The sequence below is a fragment of the Salmo trutta genome, chromosome 12, assembly GCF_901001165.1.
Source record: "Salmo trutta chromosome 12, fSalTru1.1, whole genome shotgun sequence".
NCBI lineage: Eukaryota > Metazoa > Chordata > Actinopteri > Salmoniformes > Salmonidae > Salmo > Salmo trutta.
The window spans coordinates 91,252,532-91,272,653 of NC_042968.1; the positions used below are offsets into that span (position 1 = coordinate 91,252,532).

The 20,122-nt window shown below is 42.9% G+C and overlaps 1 protein-coding gene across 1 annotated transcript in view; it reads left to right on the forward strand.

Annotated features, from left to right (window-relative positions):
* The window catches only part of frem2a (FRAS1 related extracellular matrix 2a), a 193,585-nt gene that overhangs the window by 92,568 nt on the left and 80,895 nt on the right, over positions 1–20,122 (forward strand). Inside the window, exon 5 of the mRNA XM_029766741.1 lies at positions 2,153–2,383. Coding sequence (XP_029622601.1) covers positions 2,153–2,383 — 231 coding nt within the window. The remainder of the gene's footprint in view (positions 1–2,152; positions 2,384–20,122) is intronic.

A 20,122-nucleotide genomic window follows, 5' to 3' on the forward strand; every position in this document is an offset into this window, starting at 1 on the left:
CGGGGGAGAAGGGCCTTGGTCAGGGAGGTGACCAAGAACCCAATGGTCACTTTGACAGAGCTCCAGAATTCCTCTGTGGAGATGGGAGAACCTTCCAGAAGTACAACTATCTCTGCAGCATTCCACCAACCAGGCCTTTATTGTAGAGTGGCCAGACGGAAGCCACTCCTCAGTAAAAGGCACATGACAGCCCACTTGGAGTTTACCAAAAGGCACCTAAAGACTCTCAGACCATGAGAAACAAGATTTTCTGGTCTGATGAAACCAAGATTGAACACTATGGCCTGAATGCCAAGCATCACATCTGGAGGAAACCTGGCACCATCCCTACGGTGAAGCATGGTGGTGGCAGCATCATGCTATGGGGATGTTTTTCAGCGGCAGGGACTGGGAGACTAGTCAGGAATGAGAGAAAGATGAACAGAGCAAAGTACAGAGAGATCCCAGAGTGCTCAGGACCTCAGACTGGGGCAAAGGTTCACCTTCCAACAGGACAACGACCCTAAGCACACAGCCAAGACAACACAGGAGTGGCTTCGAGACAAGTCTTTGAATGTCCTTGAGTGGCCCAGCCACAGCCTGGACTTGAACCCGATCGAACATCTCTGGAGAGACCTGAAAATAGCTGTGCAGTGAGGCTCCCCATCCAACCTGACAGAGCTTGAGAGGATCTGCAGAGAAGAATGGAAGAAACTCCCCAAATACAGGTGTGCCAAGCTTGTAGCGTCATACCCAAGAAGACTCGAGGTTGTATTCGCTGCCAAAGGTGCTTCAACAAAGTACTGAGTAAAGGGTCTGAATACTTATGTAAATGTGATATTTCCTGTTTTTTTTTTTACATTTTCAAACATTTCTTAACCTGTTTTTGCTTCGTAATTCTGGGGTATTGTCTGTTGATTGATGAGGGGGGGGGGGGGAAAAACACTTTAATCCATTTTAGAATAAGGCTGTAATGTAACAAAATGTGGAAAAGGTGAAAGGGTCTGAATACTTAATGAATGCACTGTGTGTGTGTTCACTTTATCATTTCTTGAACAGGCATGGAAGGTTTAGAAAAGAAACACATGACAGCTCTAGAAATAGTATTTAGTGGCATGTGGCTAGGATGATGAATGCTGTCTCTGTAAAAAACAGTCATTATACCAGCACGCACGTGTTAGCTAATCCGTCTCTGTAAATGTAGAATATATTTATTGAAACGCTTCAGACGTACACTCATCCCTCACTTCCCTATGGCTCAGAGAGAGAGAGAGAGAGAGAGACCCGGGACAGCAACACAGTTAGACCCACCCAAATCATTAGAAAACAAAAAGATAATTACTTGGCACATTGGAAAGAATTAACAAAAAAAACTGAGCAAACTAGAATTCTATTTGGCCATAAACAGAGAGTACACAGTGGCAGAATACCTGACCAGGAAAGCTTTGACTATGTACACACTCAGTGAGTCTAGCCTTGCTATTGAGAAAGGCTGCTGTTGGCAGACCTGGCTCTCAAGAGAAGACAGGCCATGTGCACACTGCACACCAAATGTGGTGGAAACTGAGCTGCACTACCTATCCTCCTGCCAAATGTATGACCATATTAGAGACACATATTTCCTTCAGATTACACAGATCCACGAAGAATTCGAAGAAAAAAACAAAACAATTTTGATTAACTCCCATATCTACTGGGTGAAATACCACAGTGTGACATCACAGCAGCAATATGTATGACCTGTTGCCACAAAAAAAGGGCAACCAGTGAAGAACAAACAATATTGTAAATACAACCCATATTTATTTATTTTCCCTTTTGTACTTTAAATATTTGCACATAATATGACATTTGAAATGTCTATTCTTTTGCAACTTGTTTAATGTAAATTTTTATTGTTTTTCACTTTTGTTTATTATCTACTTCACTTGCTTTGGCCATGTTAACATTTGTTTCTCATGCCAATGACGCCCTTAAATTGAAATTCAAATTGAGAGAGAGAGAGAGAGAGAGAGAGGGAGAGGGAGAGAGAACATTGTGTGAATAACTCACTTTCTTCCTTTTTTCTCTTTCTCCTCTCACCTTTTACTCTCTCTCCCGTTTGTTTCCATATAACCCTTCATATTTCTCTGTCTTCCTTTTTTTTTATCTCCCCTCTCTCCCTCCCCTCCAGGTATTGTTACCCAGAACGGCAGTGCGGAGAATGACCAGGACTTTAAGGGTCACTCCCAGAAGCAGGTACAGTTTAACCCTGGCCAGACGCGGGCCACATGGCGTGTTGTGATCCTTGCCGATGGGATCTTTGAACAGTCTGAAACCTTCCGGATCCTTCTGTCTGAGCCCGTTATGGGAGCACTGGAATTCCCTGCCACCGCCACGGTGGAAATACTGGACCCTTCCGACGGTTAGTACACACCTGCTGATCTAAGATCAGTTTAGCCTCTTTTTTATATATCTTAATGGATTCTTTATAATGAGAGCGAGGACCTGATCCAAGATCAGCACTCCTACTCTGAAACTCTTTGACCAGTCATGGAAGCACTAGAGTTCCCTGCTCCTGCTGCTACTGCTTCTACTTATTCAATTCCAGCCAATGAGCCCGTCCTCCAATATCTCCGCCCACCAGCCACCACTGGTACTGCTGCTATATGTAGTATGTAGAATATAATATAGTATAGTATAATATAGTATAATATAGTATAGTATAATCTAATACAGTATAATATAATATAGTATAATATAATATATAGTATAATATAGTATAGTATAATATAGTATAATATAGTATAGTATAATATAATATAGTATAGTATAATATAGTATAATATAGTATAGTATAATATAGTATAACATAGTATAATATAGTATAACATAGTATAGTATAATATAGTATAATATAATATAGTATAGTATAATATAATATAGTATAATATAGTATAGTATAATATAGTATAACATAGTATAATATAGTATAACATAGTATAGTATAATATAGTATAATATAATATAGTATAATATAGTATAGTATAATATAATATAATATAGTATAATATAGTATAATATAATATAGTATAATATAATATAATATAGTATAATATAGTATAGTATAATATAGTATAGTATAATATAATATAATATAGTATAATATAGTATAATATAATATAGTATAATATAATATAATATAGTTTAATATAGTATAGTATAATATAGTTGTGAGCGGACCAAGTAATTTGGCGTCACTCTAAAGCGGAAAGGTGGAATAAGCGAGTCAGGAGTAGGTTTTCTTGATTGAACACAGTTCTCTATTGAGGGATTTTGGTCAATACAAACACTCCAACATAATTCATGAAAATCTCCCAAGGAAAAACATACATCTTCTTCTTCAGATGAAACAGGGACACAATACGATTATCTTTAAACTACAACAAAAGTCACGGGTTTGTCACCGGCTAAAAGGTTCTTCGTGGTTAGCTTCTCTCTCTTGGTAGCCATCTTCCAGAGAGAGGTTCCCCCCCCCCATCTTGCTGGTTCCCTCCTCTCTCTTGTAGGGAAAAGATAATAGGTCATTAGTACCATCAGCTGTGCTTAATTGCCTCAGGTCCCCTTGACCCACATGCTTAGTTGGGCTACTATCTGTGAGTCCGGCCTGCCCTCTGGTGGTCCTCCCACATAGTATAGTATAATATAGTATCGTATAATATAGTATCGTATAATATAGTATAATATAGTATCGTATAATATAGTATCGTATAATATAGTATCGTATAATATAGTATCGTATAATATAGTATCGTATAATATAGTAAAATATAATATAGTATCGTATAATATAGTATAATATAGTATAATATAGTATCGTATAATATAGTATAATATAGTATAGTATAATATAGTATCGTATAATATAGTATAATATAGTATCGTATAATATAGTATAGTATAATATAGTATTATATAGTAAAATATAATATAGTATCGTATATTATATTATAATATAGTAAAATATAGTATAATATAGTATCGTAGAATATAGTATCGTATAATATAGTATCGTATAATATAGTATCGTATAATATAGTATAGTATAATATATTATAGTATAATATAGTATAGTATAATATAGTATAGTATCGTATAATATAGTATAATATAGTATAATATAGTAAAATATAATATAGTGTCGTATAATATAGTATAATATAGTAAAATATAGTATAATATAGTATCGTATAATATAGTATTGTATAATATAGTATAATATAGTATCGTATAATATAGTATAATATAGTATAATATATTAAAATATAATATAGTATCGTATAATATACTATAATATAATATAATATAGTAAAATATAGTATAATATAGTATAATATAGTATCGTATAATATAGTATAGTATAATATATTATAGTATAATATAGTATAGTATAATATAATATATTATAGTATAATATAATATAGTATAGTATAATATAGGATATATAGCATAGTACTGTATGTATAATATATATATCTCTCTGTATCAAACTACCAAAGCATTATTGCATTTAAGGAAAACATCAACAAGTTTAAATAACAGTCTGTCATTATCTTCACCTCTCACTTTCCTGTTCAGACTCTAGTTCATTTAAGGTAATGAAGGTGCTGTAGTCTGTAGGTAACATTACTGTACAGTAACCTACCCAGTCAACCCTGTTATCCTGCTATAGTACAGCAGCATACCGAGTCAACCCTGTTATCCTGCTATAGTACAGGAGCATACCGAGTCAACCCTGTTATCCTGCTATAGTACAGCAGCATACCGAGTCAACCCTGTTATCCTGCTATAGTACAGCAACATACCGAGTCAACCCTGTTATCCTGCTATAGTACAGCAGCATACGGAGTCAACCCTGTTATCCTGCTATAGTACAGGAGCATACCGAGTCAACCCTGTTATCCTGCTATAGTACAGCAGCATACCGAGTCAACCCTGTTATCCTGCTATAGTACAGCAACATACCGAGTCAACCCTGTTATCCTGCTATAGTACAGCAGCATACCCAGTCAACCCTGTTATCCTGCTATAGTACAGGAGCATACCGAGTCAACCCTGTTATCCTGCTATAGTACAGCAGCATACGGAGTCAACCCTGTTATCCTGCTATAGTACAGCAGCATACGGAGTCAACCCTGTTATCCTGCTATAGTACAGCAGCATACGGAGTCAACCCTGTTATCCTGCTATAGTACAGGAGCATACCGAGTCAACCCTGTTATCCTGCTATAGTACAGCAGCATACCGAGTCAACCCTGTTATCCTGCTATAGTACAGCAGCATACCGAGTCAACCCTGTTATCCTGCTATAGTACAGCAGCATACCCAGTCAACCCTGTTATCCTGCTATAGTACAGGAGCATACCGAGTCAACCCTGTTATCCTGCTATAGTACAGCAGCATACGGAGTCAACCCTGTTATCCTGCTATAGTACAGCAGCATACGGAGTCAACCCTGTTATCCTGCTATAGTACAGGAGCATACCGAGTCAACCCTGTTATCCTGCTATAGTACAGCAGCATACCGAGTCAACCCTGTTATCCTGCTATAGTACAGCAGCATACCGAGTCAACCCTGTTATCCTGCTATAGTACAGGAGCATACCGAGTCAACCCTGTTATCCTGCTATAGTACAGCAGCATACCGAGTCAACCCTGTTATCCTGCTATAGTACAGCAGCATACCGAGTCAACCCTGTTATCCTGCTATAGTACAGCAGCATACCGAGTCAACCCTGTTATCCTGCTATAGTACAGCAGCATACCGAGTCAACCCTGTTATCCTGCTATAGTACAGGAGCCTAACCAGTCAACTCTGTTATCCTGCTATGGTGCAGGAGCCTACCTAGACTACCACACAGGTTCAAACTAATGAGCTAATTTACTCTCACAGCTAGAGAGAAAATTTGGTCTTTTTTGGTTACTGTGTTGTGTATTTTTGTTGTCAATTCCCTGACTCTCCAGTGTATATTTAGATAATTATACATGTGCAGCAATAAACCACAGAGATTCCCTTTAGAATTATGCACAGTCCTCCTCTGATTCATTATCTCTCTCTCTTTCTATTTTCTTCTTCTCTTTTTGTATCTCTCTCTAGCTCTCTCTATCCATCATATCCCTCTCCCTCTCTCTATCCAACCTCTCTCTCTATCCTCCGTCCTCTCCCTCTCTCTATTCAACCTCTCTCTATCCATCATATCCCTCTCCCTCTCTCTCTAGCTCTCTCTATCCATCATATCCCTCTCCCTCTCTCTATTCAACCTCTCTCTCTATCCTTCGTCCTCTCCCTCTCTCTATCCAACCTCTCTCTCTACCCATCATATCCCTCTCCCTCTCTCTATTCAACCTCTCTCTATCCATCATATCCCTCTCCCTCTCTCTCTAGCTCTCTCTATCCATCATATCCCTCTCCCTCTCTCTATTCAACCTCTCTCTCTATCCTTCGTCCTCTCCCTCTCTCTATCCAACCTCTCTCTCTATCCATCATATCCCTCTCCCTCTCTCTATTCAACCTCTCTCTATCCATCATATCCCTCTCTCTCTCTCTATCCAACCTCTCTCTCTATCCTTCATCCTCTCCCTCTCTCTCTAGCTCTCTCTATCCATCATATCCCTCTCCCTCTCTCTATCCAACCTCTCTCTCTATCCATCATATCCCTCTCCCTCTCTCTATTCAACCTCTCTCTATCCATCATATCCCTCTCTCTATTCAACCTCTCTCTATCCATCATATCCCTCTCCCTCTCTCTCTAGCTCTCTCTATCCATCATATCCCTCTCCCTCTCTCTATTCAACCTCTCTCTCTATCCATCATATCCCTCTCCCTCTCTCTATTCAACCTCTCTCTCTATCCATCATATCCCTCTCCCTCTCTCTATTCAACCTCTCTCTCTATCCATCATATCCCTCTCCCTCTCTCTATCCAACCTCTCTCTCTATCCTTCGTCCTCTCCCTCTCTCTATCCAACCTCTCTCTCTACCCTCCTCCTTCTCCCTCTCTCTATCCAACCTGTCTCTCTACCCTCCTCCTTCTCCCTCTCTCTATCCAACCTGTCTCTCTACCCTCCTCCTTCTCCCTCTCTCTATCCAACCTCTCTCTCTACCCTCCTCCTTCTCCCTCTCTCTATCCAACCTCTCTCTCTACCCTCCTCCTTCTCCCTCTCTCTATCCAACCTCTCTCTCTACCCTCCTCCTTCTCCCTCTCTCTATCCAACCTGTCTCTCTACCCTCCTCCTTCTCCCTCTCTCTATCCAACCTCTCTCGACCCTCCTCCTTCTCCCTCTCTCTATCCAACCTCTCTCTACCCTCCTCCTTCTCCCTCTCTCTATCCAACCTCTCTCTCTACCCTCCTCCTTCTCCCTCTCTCTATCCAACCTCTCTCTCTACCCTCCTCCTTCTCCCTCTCTCTATCCAACCTGTCTCTCTACCCTCCTCCTTCTCCCTCTCTCTATCCAACCTGTCTCTCTACCCTCCTCCTTCTCCCTCTCTCTATCCAACCTGTCCTCTCTACCCTCCTCCTTCTCCCTCTCTCTAATCCAACCTTTCTCTCTAACCCTCCTCTCTCCCTCTCTCTATCCAACCTCTCTCTCTACCCCTCCTTCTCCTCTCTACCTCTCTCTCTAACCCTCCTCTCTACCTCTCTCTATCTAACCCTCCTCTCTCTCTAACCCTCCTCTCTACCTCTCTCTATCCAACCTCCTCTCTCTAACCCTCCTCTCTCCTCTCTCTATCCAACCTGTCTCTCTACCCTCCTCCTTCTCCCTCTCTCTATCCAACCTGTCTCTCTACCCTCCTCCTTCTCCCTCTCTCTATCCAACCTGTCTCTCTATCCATCATATCCCTCTCCCTCTCTCTATCCAACCTGTCTCTCTACCCTCCTCCTTCTCCCTCTCTCTATCCAACCTCTCTCTCTACCCTCCTCCTTCTCCCTGCTCTCTATCCACCTGTCTCTCTACCCTCCTCCTTCTCCCTCGTCTCTATCCAACCTCTCTCTCTAAACCCTCCTCCTTTCTCCCTCTCTCTATCCAACCTCTCTCTCTCCCCTCCGCCTTCTCCCTCTCTCTATCCAACCTCTCCTCTCTACCCTCTCCTTCTCCCTCTCTCTATCCAACCTCTCTCTCTACCCTCCTCCTTCTCCCTCTCTCTATCCAACCTCTCTCTCTAACCCTCCTCCTTCTCCCTCTCTCTATCCAACCTCTCTCTCTACCCTCCTCCTTCTCCACTCTCTCTATCCAACCTGTCTCTCTCTACCCTCCTCCTTCTCCCTCTCCTCATTCCAACCTCTCTACTCTACCCTCCTCCTTCTCCCTCTCTCTATCCAACCTGTCTCTCTACCCCTCCTTCTCTTCTCCCTCTCATCTATCCAACCTGTCTCTCTACCCTCCTCCTTCTCCCTCTCTCTATCCAACCTCTCTCTCTACCCTCCTCCTTCTCCCTCTCTCTCTATCCAACCTGTCTCTCTACCCTCCTCCTTCTCCCTCTCTCTATCCAACCTGTCTCTCTACCCTCCTCCTTCTCCCTCTCTCTATCCAACCTGTCTCTCTACCCTCCTCCTTCTCCCTCTCTCTATCCAACCTCTCTCTCTACCCTCCTCCTTCTCCCTCTCTCTATCCCCTCTCTCTCTACTACCTCCTCCTTCTCCTCTCTCTATCAACCTGTCCTCTACCCTCCTCCTTCTCCCTCTCTCTATCCAACCTCTCTCTCTACCCTCCTCCTTCTCCCTCTCTCTATCCAACCTGTCTCTCTACCCTCCTCCTTCTCCCTCTCTCTATCCAACCTGTCTCTCTACCCTCCTCCTTCTCCCTCTCTCTATCCAACCTGTCTCTCTACCCTCCTCCTTCTCCCTCTATCCAACCTCTCTCTCTACCCTCCTCCTTCTCCCTCTCTCTATCCAACCTCTCTCTCTACCCTCCTCCTTCTCCCTCTCTCTATCCAACCTGTCTCTCTACCCTCCTCCTTCTCCCCTCTCTATCCAACCTCTCTCTCTCCCTCCCTCCTTCTCCCTCTCTCTATCCAACCTGTCTCTCTACCCTCCTCCTTCTCCCTCTCTCTATCCAACCTGTCTCTCTACCCTCCTCCTTCTCCCTCTCTCTATCCAACCTCTCTCTCTACCCTCCTCCTTCTCCCTCTCTCTATCCAACCTCTCTCTCTACCCTCCTCCTTCTCCCTCTCTCTATCCAACCTCTCTCTCTACCCTCCTCTTCTCCCTCTCTCTATCCAACCTGTCTCTCTACCCTCCTCCTTCTCCCTCTCTCTATCCAACCTGTCTCTCTACCCTCCTCCTTCTCCCTCTCTCTATCCAACCTCTCTCTCTACCCTCCTCCTTCTCCCTCTCTCTATCCAACCTGTCTCTCTACCCTCCTCCTTCTCCCTCTCTCTATCCAACCTGTCTCTCTATCCTCTCTCTACCCTCCTCCTTCTCCCTCTCTCTATCCAACCTCTCTCTCTACCCTCCTCCTTCTCCCTCTCTCCTCTATCCAACCTGTCTCTCTACTACCCTCCTCCTTCTCCCTCTCTCTACCAACCTCTCTCTCTACCCTCCTCCTTCTCCCTCTCTCTATCCAACCTGTCTCTCTACCCTCCTCCTTCTCCCTCTCTCTATCCAACCCTCTCTCTAACCCTCCTCCTTCTCCCTCTCTCTATCCAACCTCTCTCTCTATCCCTCCTCTCTCCCTCTCTCTATCCAACCTGTCTCTCTACCCTCTCCTTCTCCCTCTCTCTATCCAACCTCTCTCTCTACCCTCCTCCTTCTCCCTCTCTCTATCCAACCTCTCTCTCTACCCTCCTCCTTCTCCCTCTCTCTATCCAACCTGTCTCTCTACCCTCCTCCTTCTCCCTCTCTCTATCCAACCTGTCTCTCTACCCTCCTCCTTCTCCCTCTCTCTATCCAACCTCTGTCTCTTTTCCTCCCATTCTCTCTTTAATTGTCTCACGTTCTCTCTCTCTCTCTCTCTCTCCCTTTCTCTCTTTCTTCTCTTCCCCTGTGGGTTAATTATGGTTATATGGAGGGAAGGGCTTGGTTTGTTGTAATATGACAGAGAGAGAGAGAGAGCGGAGAGAGAGAGAGAGAGAGAAAGAGAGATCGATGGAGAGAAAGAAGCAAGAGAGAGAGGCAGAAAAAGTTTGACAGAGAGAAAAGAGAGAGCAAAAAGAGAGGGAGAGAAAGAGAAGGAGATTTGCTGCTGTTTCTGCTTAAACTAACGGTCCGGAGAACCCCTGGCTGTGGCTGTTGTTAGCCTTGCACTAGCCTCTCTAATGACTACAACCTCTCTGTTGTTTGGGTCTCCGCCTGTTAGCCTGTAGCTAATCTCTCTGGAGGCTAGGTTGATATTGTGATGTTTTCCTGATTTCCCCCCCTAATTGTGAGGACAATTAACAGGTTAGCTTGTCTCGCTAGTCTGCCTTAACCTCAGGGCATGCAAATTAACCTAGCAGTACTCTAAAGATGAAAGTTGTCTCTATGTTTCTGTGTGCTAGCTATCCTCTCTGAGGGTTTCTCTAATTGTGAGGGGTCTTTGTGTATTGCCTTGCTCCCTCTAAAGTTGAGAAAACACTCTATAAGCCTAGGACAACTTTCACTAATGATGAGGACTGCCTCTATCTTGCTGTCGGTTAGCTTTTAGCCACATCCCTTCAGAAGTTAGGGATGCTTCCCTTATTTCCAAGGACGCTAGCTTAGAACACTAGATAGCGGAATGCCTAATCCTTCTAAAGTGTATGGCATGTGCATTAACCTTGCATAATTTAGGCTAATGACTGTACAGAATTCCCTGATCGGTGGAGTGGAGTTGGGGAGAGGGCATTTGTGGCAGGTGTGCCTTCTACCCAGCTCTATGGTCACGTGAAGACGGAGGGCACTTGTGGAAGTTGTGCCCTCGATATAACTCTATGGCCAGGTATTTATACGGGCAGCCATTGAGGGTGCCTCCTTTCAAACCGGGTCCTTCACCCAGACAGAGTTGGTGAATTGAGCACGCCAACAACTCTCACAACAGTGACCACCAGTATGCGTCATTGATTACAAACCAAACTTACCTGTCATCTATCTTACATAAATAACCAGCTGGTTACTGAGTCAAGTCCCTGTTCAAGGCATTAAGACTCTTCAAGATCAATAACACAATCCATCTGAATAACATGCCCTGTATAGCCTATCTCCTCTAAAATCATAAAGACTCTGATAAACGGCATCTTTGCGTCCGCCTACAATCTAAACAGTAGATGGTCATCACCATCAGGCTAAACCTTAATTCAGTTACAACAACGACTATCTTTGTCTGTCTGTTTTCTATTAACTTCCCTCTCGAGAGTCTGGGGATATTTTTCCTTAATTGCTAGGAGCTATCTTCATCCTTACTCCCTCTAAAGGTATGAGATATGGGCTTGCTGTATTAGCTTTGTATAACTTAGGCTAATGATGTGGACAGCATCTGTCTTTGTGTGTTAGCCTTCAGCTACATTCCCTAAAGGTTAGATCAGGCTAGTTTGTGTGTTAGCCCAACTACCTTCCCTAAAGGTTAGATCAGGCTAGTTCATTTGTTAGCCCAGCTACCTTGCCGAGAAGTTAGATCAGGCTAGTCTGTGTGTTAGCCTTCAACTACCTTCCCTAGAGGTAAGATCAGGCTAGTTGTTGTTTTATTTAGCCCAACTACCTTCCCTAGAGGTTAGATCAGGCTAGTTGTTGTTTTATTTAGCCCAACTACCTTCCCTAGAGGTTAGATCAGGCTAGTTGTTTTGTTAGTTAGCCTTCAACTACCTTCCCTAGAGGTTAGATCAAGCTAGTTGTTGTGTTAGTTAGCCCAGCTAACTTCCCTAGAGGTTAGATCAGGCTAGTGTGTGTGTTAGCCCAACTACCTTCCCTAGAGGTTAGATCAGGCTAGTTGTTTTGTTAGTCCAGCTACGTTCCCTAGAAGTTAGATCAGGCTAGTTTGTGTATTAGCCTTCAGCTACATTCCCTAGAGATTAGATCAGGCTAGTTTGTGTATTAGCCTTCAGCTACATTCCCTAGAAGTTAGATCAGGCTAGTTTGTGTATTAGCCTTCAGCTACATTCCCTAGAGATTAGATCAGGCTAGTTTGTGTATTAGCCTTCAGCTACATTCCCTAGAAGTTAGATCAGGCTAGTTTGTGTATTAGCCTTCAGCTACATTCCCTAGAGATTAGATCAGGCTAGTTTGTGTATTAGCTTTCAGCTACATTCCCTAGAAGTTAGATCAGGCTTGTTTGTGTATTAGCCCTGCTACCTTCCCTAAATGTTAGATCAGGCTAGTTTGTGTATTAGCCCTGCTACCTTCCCTAAATGTTAGATCAGGCTTGTTTGTGTATTAGCCCTGCTACCTTCCCTAAATGTTAGATCAGGCTAGTTGGTGTATTAGCCCTGCTACCTTCCCTAGAAGTTAGATCAGGCTAGTTTGTGTATTAGCCCTGCTACCTTCCCTAAATGTTAGATCAGGCTAGTTGTTTTGTTAGCCCAGCTACGTTCCCTAGAAGTTAGATTAGGCTAGTTTGTGTATTAGCCTTCAGCTACATTCCCTAGAAGTTAGATCAGGCTAGTTTGTGTATTAGCCCTGCTACCTTCCCTAAATGTTAGATCAGGCTAGTTTGTGTATTAGCCCTGCTACCTTCCCTAAATGTTAGATCAGGCTAGTTGGTGTATTAGCCCTGCTACCTTCCCTAAATGTTAGATCAGGCTAGTTGGTGTATTAGCCCTGCTACCTTCCCTAAATGTTAGATCAGGCTAGTTTGTGTATTAGCCCTGCTACCTTCCCTAAATGTTAGATCAGGCTAGTTTGTGTATTAGCCCTGCTACCTTCCCTAAATGTTAGATCAGGCTTGTTTGTGTATTAGCCCTGCTACCTTCCCTAAATGTTAGATCAGGCTTGTTTGTGTATTAGCCCTGCTACCTTCCCTAAATGTTAGATCAGGCTAGTTGGTGTATTAGCCCTGCTACCTCCCCTAAATGTTAGATCAGGCTAGTTTGTGTATTAGCCCTGCTACCTTCCCTAAATGTTAGATCAGGCTAGTTGGTGTATTAGCCCTGCTACCTTCCCTAAATGTTAGATCAGGCTAGTTGGTGTATTAGCCCTGCTACCTTCCCTAAATGTTAGATCAGGCTTGTTTGTGTATTAGCCCTGCTACCTTCCCTAAATGTTAGATCAGGCTAGTTGTTTTGTTAGCCCTGCTACCTTCCCTGAATGTTAGATCAGGCTAGTTGGTGTATTAGCCCTGCTACCTTCCCTAAATGTTAGATCAGGCTAGTTGGTGTATTAGCCCTGCTACCTTCCCTAAATGTTAGATCAGGCTAGTTGGTGTATTAGCCCTGCTACCTTCCCTAAATGTTAGATCAGGCTAGTTGGTGTATTAGCCCTGCTACCTTCCCTAAATGTTAGATCAGGCTAGTTGGTGTATTAGCCCTGCTACCTTCCCTAAATGTTAGATCAGGCTAGTTGGTGTATTAGCCCTGCTACCTTCCCTAAATGTTAGATCAGGCTAGTTGGTGTATTAGCCCTGCTACCTTCCCTAAATGTTAGATCAGGCTAGTTGGTGTATTAGCCCTGCTACCTTCCCTAAATGTTAGATCAGGCTAGTTGGTGTATTAGCCCTGCTACCTTCCCTAAATGTTAGATCAGGCTAGTTGGTGTATTAGCCCTGCTACCTTCCCTAAATGTTAGATCAGGCTAGTTGGTGTATTAGCCCTGCTACCTTCCCTAAATGTTAGATCAGGCTAGTTGGTGTATTAGCCCTGCTACCTTCCCTAAATGTTAGATCAGGCTAGTTGGTGTATTAGCCCTGCTACCTTCCCTAAATGTTAGATCAGGCTAGTTTGTGTATTAGCCCTGCTACCTTCCCTAAATGTTAGATCAGGCTAGTTGGTGTATTAGCCCTGCTACCTTCCCTAAATGTTAGATCAGGCTAGTTGGTGTATTAGCCCTGCTACCTTCCCTAAATGTTAGATCAGGCTAGTTTGTGTATTAGCCCTGCTACCTTCCCTAAATGTTAGATCAGGCTAGTTGGTGTATTAGCCCTGCTACCTTCCCTAAATGTTAGATCAGGCTAGTTGGTGTATTAGCCCTGCTACCTTCCCTAAATGTTAGATCAGGCTAGTTGGTGTATTAGCCCTGCTACCTTCCCTAAATGTTAGATCAGGCTAGTTGGTGTATTAGCCCTGCTACCTTCCCTAAATGTTAGATCAGGCTAGTTGGTGTATTAGCCCTGCTACCTTCCCTAAATGTTAGATCAGGCTAGTTTGTGTATTAGCCCTGCTACCTTCCCTAAATTTTAGATCAGGCTAGTTGGTGTATTAGCCCTGCTACCTTCCCTAAATGTTAGATCAGGCTAGTTGGTGTATTAGCCCTGCTACCTTCCCTAAATGTTAGATCAGGCTAGTTGGTGTATTAGCCCTGCTACCTTCCCTAAATGTTAGATCAGGCTAGTTGGTGTATTAGCCCTGCTACCTTCCCTAAATGTTAGATCAGGCTTGTTTGTGTATTAGCCCTGCTACCTTCCCTAAATGTTAGATCAGGCTAGTTGTTTTGTTAGCCCTGCTACCTTCCCTAAATGTTAGATCAGGCTAGTTGGTGTATTAGCCCTGCTACCTTCCCTAAATGTTAGATCAGGCTAGTTGTTTTGTTAGCCCAGCTACATTCCCTAAATGTTAGATCAGGCTAGTTGGTGTATTAGCCCTGCTACCTTCCCTAAATGTTAGATCAGGCTAGTTGGTGTATTAGCCCTGCTACCTTCCCTAAATGTTAGATCAGGCTAGTTGGTGTATTAGCCCTGCTACCTTCCCTAAATGTTAGATCAGGCTAGTTTGTGTATTAGCCCTGCTACCTTCCCTAAATGTTAGATCAGGCTAGTTTGTGTATTAGCCCTGCTACCTTCCCTAAATGTTAGATCAGGCTAGTTGGTGTATTAGCCCAGCTACGTTCCCTAGAAGTTAGATCAGGCTAGTTGTTTTGTTAGCCCAGCTACGTTCCCTAAATGTTAGATCAGGCTAGTTGGTGTATTAGCCCTGCTACCTTCCCTAAATGTTAGATCAGGCTAGTTGGTGTATTAGCCCTGCTACCTTCCCTAAATGTTAGATCAGGCTAGTTGTTTTGTTAGCCCTGCTACCTTCCCTAAATGTTAGATCAGGCTAGTTGGTGTATTAGCCCTGCTACCTTCCCTAAATGTTAGATCAGGCTTGTTTGTGTATTAGCCCTGCTACCTTCCCTAAATGTTAGATCAGGCTTGTTTGTGTATTAGCCCTGCTACCTTCCCTAAATGTTAGATCAGGCTTGTTTGTGTATTAGCCCTGCTACCTTCCCTAAATGTTAGATCAGGCTAGTTGGTGTATTAGCCCTGCTACCTTCCCTAAATGTTAGATCAGGCTAGTTGTTTTGTTAGCCCTGCTACCTTCCCTAAATGTTAGATCAGGCTAGTTGGTGTATTAGCCCTGCTACCTTCCCTAAATGTTAGATCAGGCTAGTTGGTGTATTAGCCCTGCTACCTTCCCTAAATGTTAGATCAGGCTAGATGGTGTATTAGCCCTGCTACCTTCCTTAAATGTTAGATCAGGCTAGTTGTTTTGTTAGCCCTGCTACCTTCCCTAAATGTTAGATCAGGCTAGTTGGTGTATTAGCCCTGCTACCTTCCCTAAATGTTAGATCAGGCTAGTTGGTGTATTAGCCCTGCTACCTTCCCTAAATGTTAGATCAGGCTAGTTGGTGTATTAGCCCTGCTACCTTCCCTAAATGTTAGATCAGGCTAGTTGGTGTATTAGCCCTGCTACCTTCCCTAAATGTTAGATCAGGCTAGTTGGTGTATTAGCCCTGCTACCTTCCCTAAATGTTAGATCAGGCTAGTTTGTGTATTAGCCCTGCTACCTTCCCTAAATGTTAGATCAGACTAGTTTGTGTATTAGCCCTGCTACCTTCCCTAAATGTTAGATCAGGCTAGTTTGTGTATTAGCCCTGCTACCTTCCCTAAATGTTAGATCAGGCTGGTTGGTGTATTAGCCCTGCTACCTTCCCTAAATGTTAGATCAGGCTAGTTTGTGTATTAGCCCTGCTACATTCCCTAAATGTTAGATCAGGCTAGTTTGTGTATTAGCCCTGCTACATTCCCTAAATGTTAGATCAGGCTAGTTTGTGTATTAGCCCTGCTACCTTCCCTAAATGTTAGATCAGGCTAGTTTGTGTATTAGCCCTGCTACCTTCCCTAAATGTTAGATCAGGCTAGTTGTTTTGTTAGCCCTGCTACCTTCCCTAAATGTTAGATCAGGCTAGTTGGTGTATTAGCCCTGCTACCTTCCCTAAATGTTAGATCAGGCTAGTTGGTGTATTAGCCCTGCTACCTTCCCTAAATGTTAGATCAGGCTAGTTGGTGTATTAGCCCTGCTACCTTCCCTAAATGTTAGATCAGGCTAGTTGGTGTATTAGCCCTGCTACCTTCCCTAAATGTTAGATCAGGCTAGTTGGTGTATTAGCCCTGCTACCTTCCCTAAATGTTAGATCAGGCTAGTTGGTGTATTAGCCCTGCTACCTTCCCTAAATGTTAGATCAGGCTAGTTGGTGTATTAGCCCTGCTACCTTCCCTAGAAGTTAGATCAGGCTAGTTTGTGTATTAGCCCTGCTACCTTCCCTAAATGTTAGATCAGGCTTGTTTGTGTATTAGCCCTGCTACCTTCCCTAAATGTTAGATCAGGCTAGTTTGTGTATTAGCCCTGCTACCTTCCCTAAATGTTAGATCAGGCTAGTTTGTGTATTAGCCCTGCTACCTTCCCTAAATGTTAGATCAGGCTAGTTTGTGTATTAGCCCTGCTACCTTCCCTAAATGTTAGATCAGGCTAGTTTGTGTATTAGCCCTGCTTCCTTCCCTAAATGTTAGATCAGGCTAGTTGGTGTATTAGCCCTGCTACCTTCCCTAAATGTTAGATCAGGCTAGTTGGTGTATTAGCCCTGCTACCTTCCCTAAATGTTAGATCAGGCTAGTTTGTGTATTAGCCCTGCTACCTTCCCTAAATGTTAGATCAGGCTAGTTTGTGTATTAGCCCTGCTTCCTTCCCTAAATGTTAGATCAGGCTAGTTGGTGTATTAGCCCTGCTACCTTCCCTAAATGTTAGATCAGGCTAGTTGGTGTATTAGCCCTGCTACCTTCCCTAAATGTTAGATCAGGCTAGTTGGTGTATTAGCCCTGCTACCTTCCCTAAATGTTAGATCAGGCTAGTTGGTGTATTAGCCCTGCTACCTTCCCTAAATGTTAGATCAGGCTTGTTTGTGTATTAGCCCTGCTACCTTCCCTAAATGTTAGATCAGGCTAGTTGGTGTATTAGCCCTGCTACCTTCCCTAAATGTTAGATCAGGCTAGTTGGTGTATTAGCCCTGCTACCTTCCCTAAATGTTAGATCAGGCTAGTTGGTGTATTAGCCCTGCTACCTTCCCTAAATGTTAGATCAGGCTAGTTGGTGTATTAGCCCAGCTACCTTCCCTAAATGTTAGATCAGGCTAGTTGGTGTATTAGCCCTGCTACCTTCCCTAAATGTTAGATCAGGCTAGTTGGTCTTATTTTTCTTAATCGTGACCGAAGACGTTGTAGTCATTTTATCAGAATCACATCCACCTTTATTGCCCAAGTACACTGCCACAATAAACAGAATAAACAGACTGAATATCGAGCAGAATTCAGAATCCATGTACACTATAAATGCCAGAAAACAGAACTAGTGTCTATTACCATGAGAGCTGCCTGAGGATGTCTGTGGGTTAGCCTTCAGATGCTCTCTCCAGAGGCTAGTCACTGTCTGGCTGGTGATGTTTCTCTTAATTGTGAGGACTCACACACAAACAAACACACACCCGCAAACAGACACACACACCCGCAAACAGACACACACACACACACAAACACACACACACACACACACACACACACACACACACACACACACACACACACACACACACACACACACACACACACACACACACACTTTTTGTGTTATAACTTTGTTTTCAAGCTCAGCCTTTAGTTCTAACGTTGAGGACATCAGTTGAGCTTCGTTTGCTAATGACATGAACAACCCCAGTTATCAGTGTATAAGACAGTAGCTAGCCTCTCTCTATGTTATCAGTGTATAAGACAGTAGCTAGCCTCTCTCTATGTTATCAGTGTATAAGAGGGTAGCTAGCCTCTCTCTATGTTATCAGTGTATAAGAGGGTAGCTAGCCTCTCTCTATGTTATCAGTGTATAAGACGGTAGCTAGCCTCTCTCTATGTTATCAGTGTATAAGACAGTTGCTAGCCTCTCTCTATGTTATCAGTGTATAAGACAGTAGCTAGCCTCTCTCTATGTTATCAGTGTATAAGAGGGTAGCTAGCCTCTCTATATGTTATCAGTGTATAAGACTCAGATCAGTCTTGTTTCTTCTAAAGTCAAGCCTATGTCAGATCAGTCTTGTTTCTTCTAAAGTCAACACTATGTCGGATCAGTCTTGTTTTTTCTAAAGTCAACCCTATGTCAGATCAGTCTTGTTTCTTCTAAAGTCAACCCTATGTCGGATCAGTCTTGTTTCTTCTAAAGTCAATCCTATGTCAGATCAGTCTTGTTTCTTCTAAAGTCATTCCTATGTCAGATCAGTCTTGTTTTTTCTAAAGTCAACCCTATGTCAGATCAGTCTTGTTTTTTCTAAAGTCAACCCTATGACCGATCAGTCTTGTTTTTTCTAAAGTCAACACTATGTCAGATCAGTCTTGTTTCTTCTAAAGTCAACCCTATGTCAGATCAGTCTTGTTTTTTCTAAAGTCAACCCTATGTCGGATCAGTCTTGTTTCTTCTAAAGTCAACCCTATGTCAGATCAGTCTTGTTTTTTCTAAAGTCATTCCTATGTCAGATCAGTCTTGTTTCTTCTAAAGTCAACCCTATGTCAGATCAGTCTTGTTTTTTCTAAAGTCAACACTATGTCAGATCAGTCTTGTTTTTTCTAAAGTCAACCCTATGTCAGATCAGTCTTGTTTCTTCTAAAGTCAACCCTATGTCAGATCAGTCTTGTTTCTTCTAAAGTCAATCCTATGTCAGATCAGTCTTGTTTCTTCTAAAGTCAACCCTATGTCAGATCAGTCTTGTTTTTTCTAAAGTCAACACTATGTCAGATCAGTCTTGTTTTTTCTAAAGTCAACCCTATGTCAGATCAGTCTTGTTTCTTCTAAAGTCAACCCTATGTCAGATCAGTCTTGTTTCTTCTAAAGTCAATCCTATGTCAGATCAGTCTTGTTTCTTCTAAAGTCAACCCTATGTCAGATCAGTCTAGTTAGTTTAACACTGCTCCCTATAACGTTGGGAAGACTTTTCAACGCACCACTAATATCTACCGAGGATGGGCTCTTATCTGTCCAGCGCTACTTTCTTTACAGTTTGTGTGAGGACGTACACATCGCACACATACGTTATGCTTGTCTTGGGTCATGGCTACAAATGTGGTTGGGTCTTGATACATGTTTTTGCTCTAAGTGTGTAATGCAAACACTCAGAAGGCTTCAGTTGGGCCACAGCCCCAAAATGTCTAGATGACTCACTGAACGAACCCAGTTAGTGGTTTAATACGTGTGAAGTTTAATCTGTGTGAAGTCTCCTGCCCTAAAGCTCTGAGTCACACACACACACACACACACACATTAATAATTAAAGGGACGATGAGGGGTTGTTTTTCTAGCGCGGCCGTTGGAAGATAACCCTGGTGTGTTTAGGAGTAAGGTTGCTGTTTCTTCTAGGAAGGGAGAGACTGAAATAAAGAGAGGAAAAACAGACATACGGGAGATTTTCAGGTATTCATTAGATAGTGTGGATGTAGAGAGAGAGAGAGAGAGAGAGAGAGAGAGAGAGAGAGAGAGAGAGAGAGAGAGAGAGAGAGAGAGAGAGAAAGTAAGAGAGGGAGAGAGAGAGAGAGAGAGAGAGGGAAAGTAAGAGAGGGAGAGAGAGAGAGAGAGCGAGAGGAGAAACAGGATGGAGAGAGGTAGATATGGATGGAGAGAGGTAGATATGGATGGAGAGAGAGAGCGAGAAAGAGAGTGAGCGCGAGAGAGAGAAAGAAAGAAAGGAGATATGGATGGAGAGAGAGAGAAAGGAGAT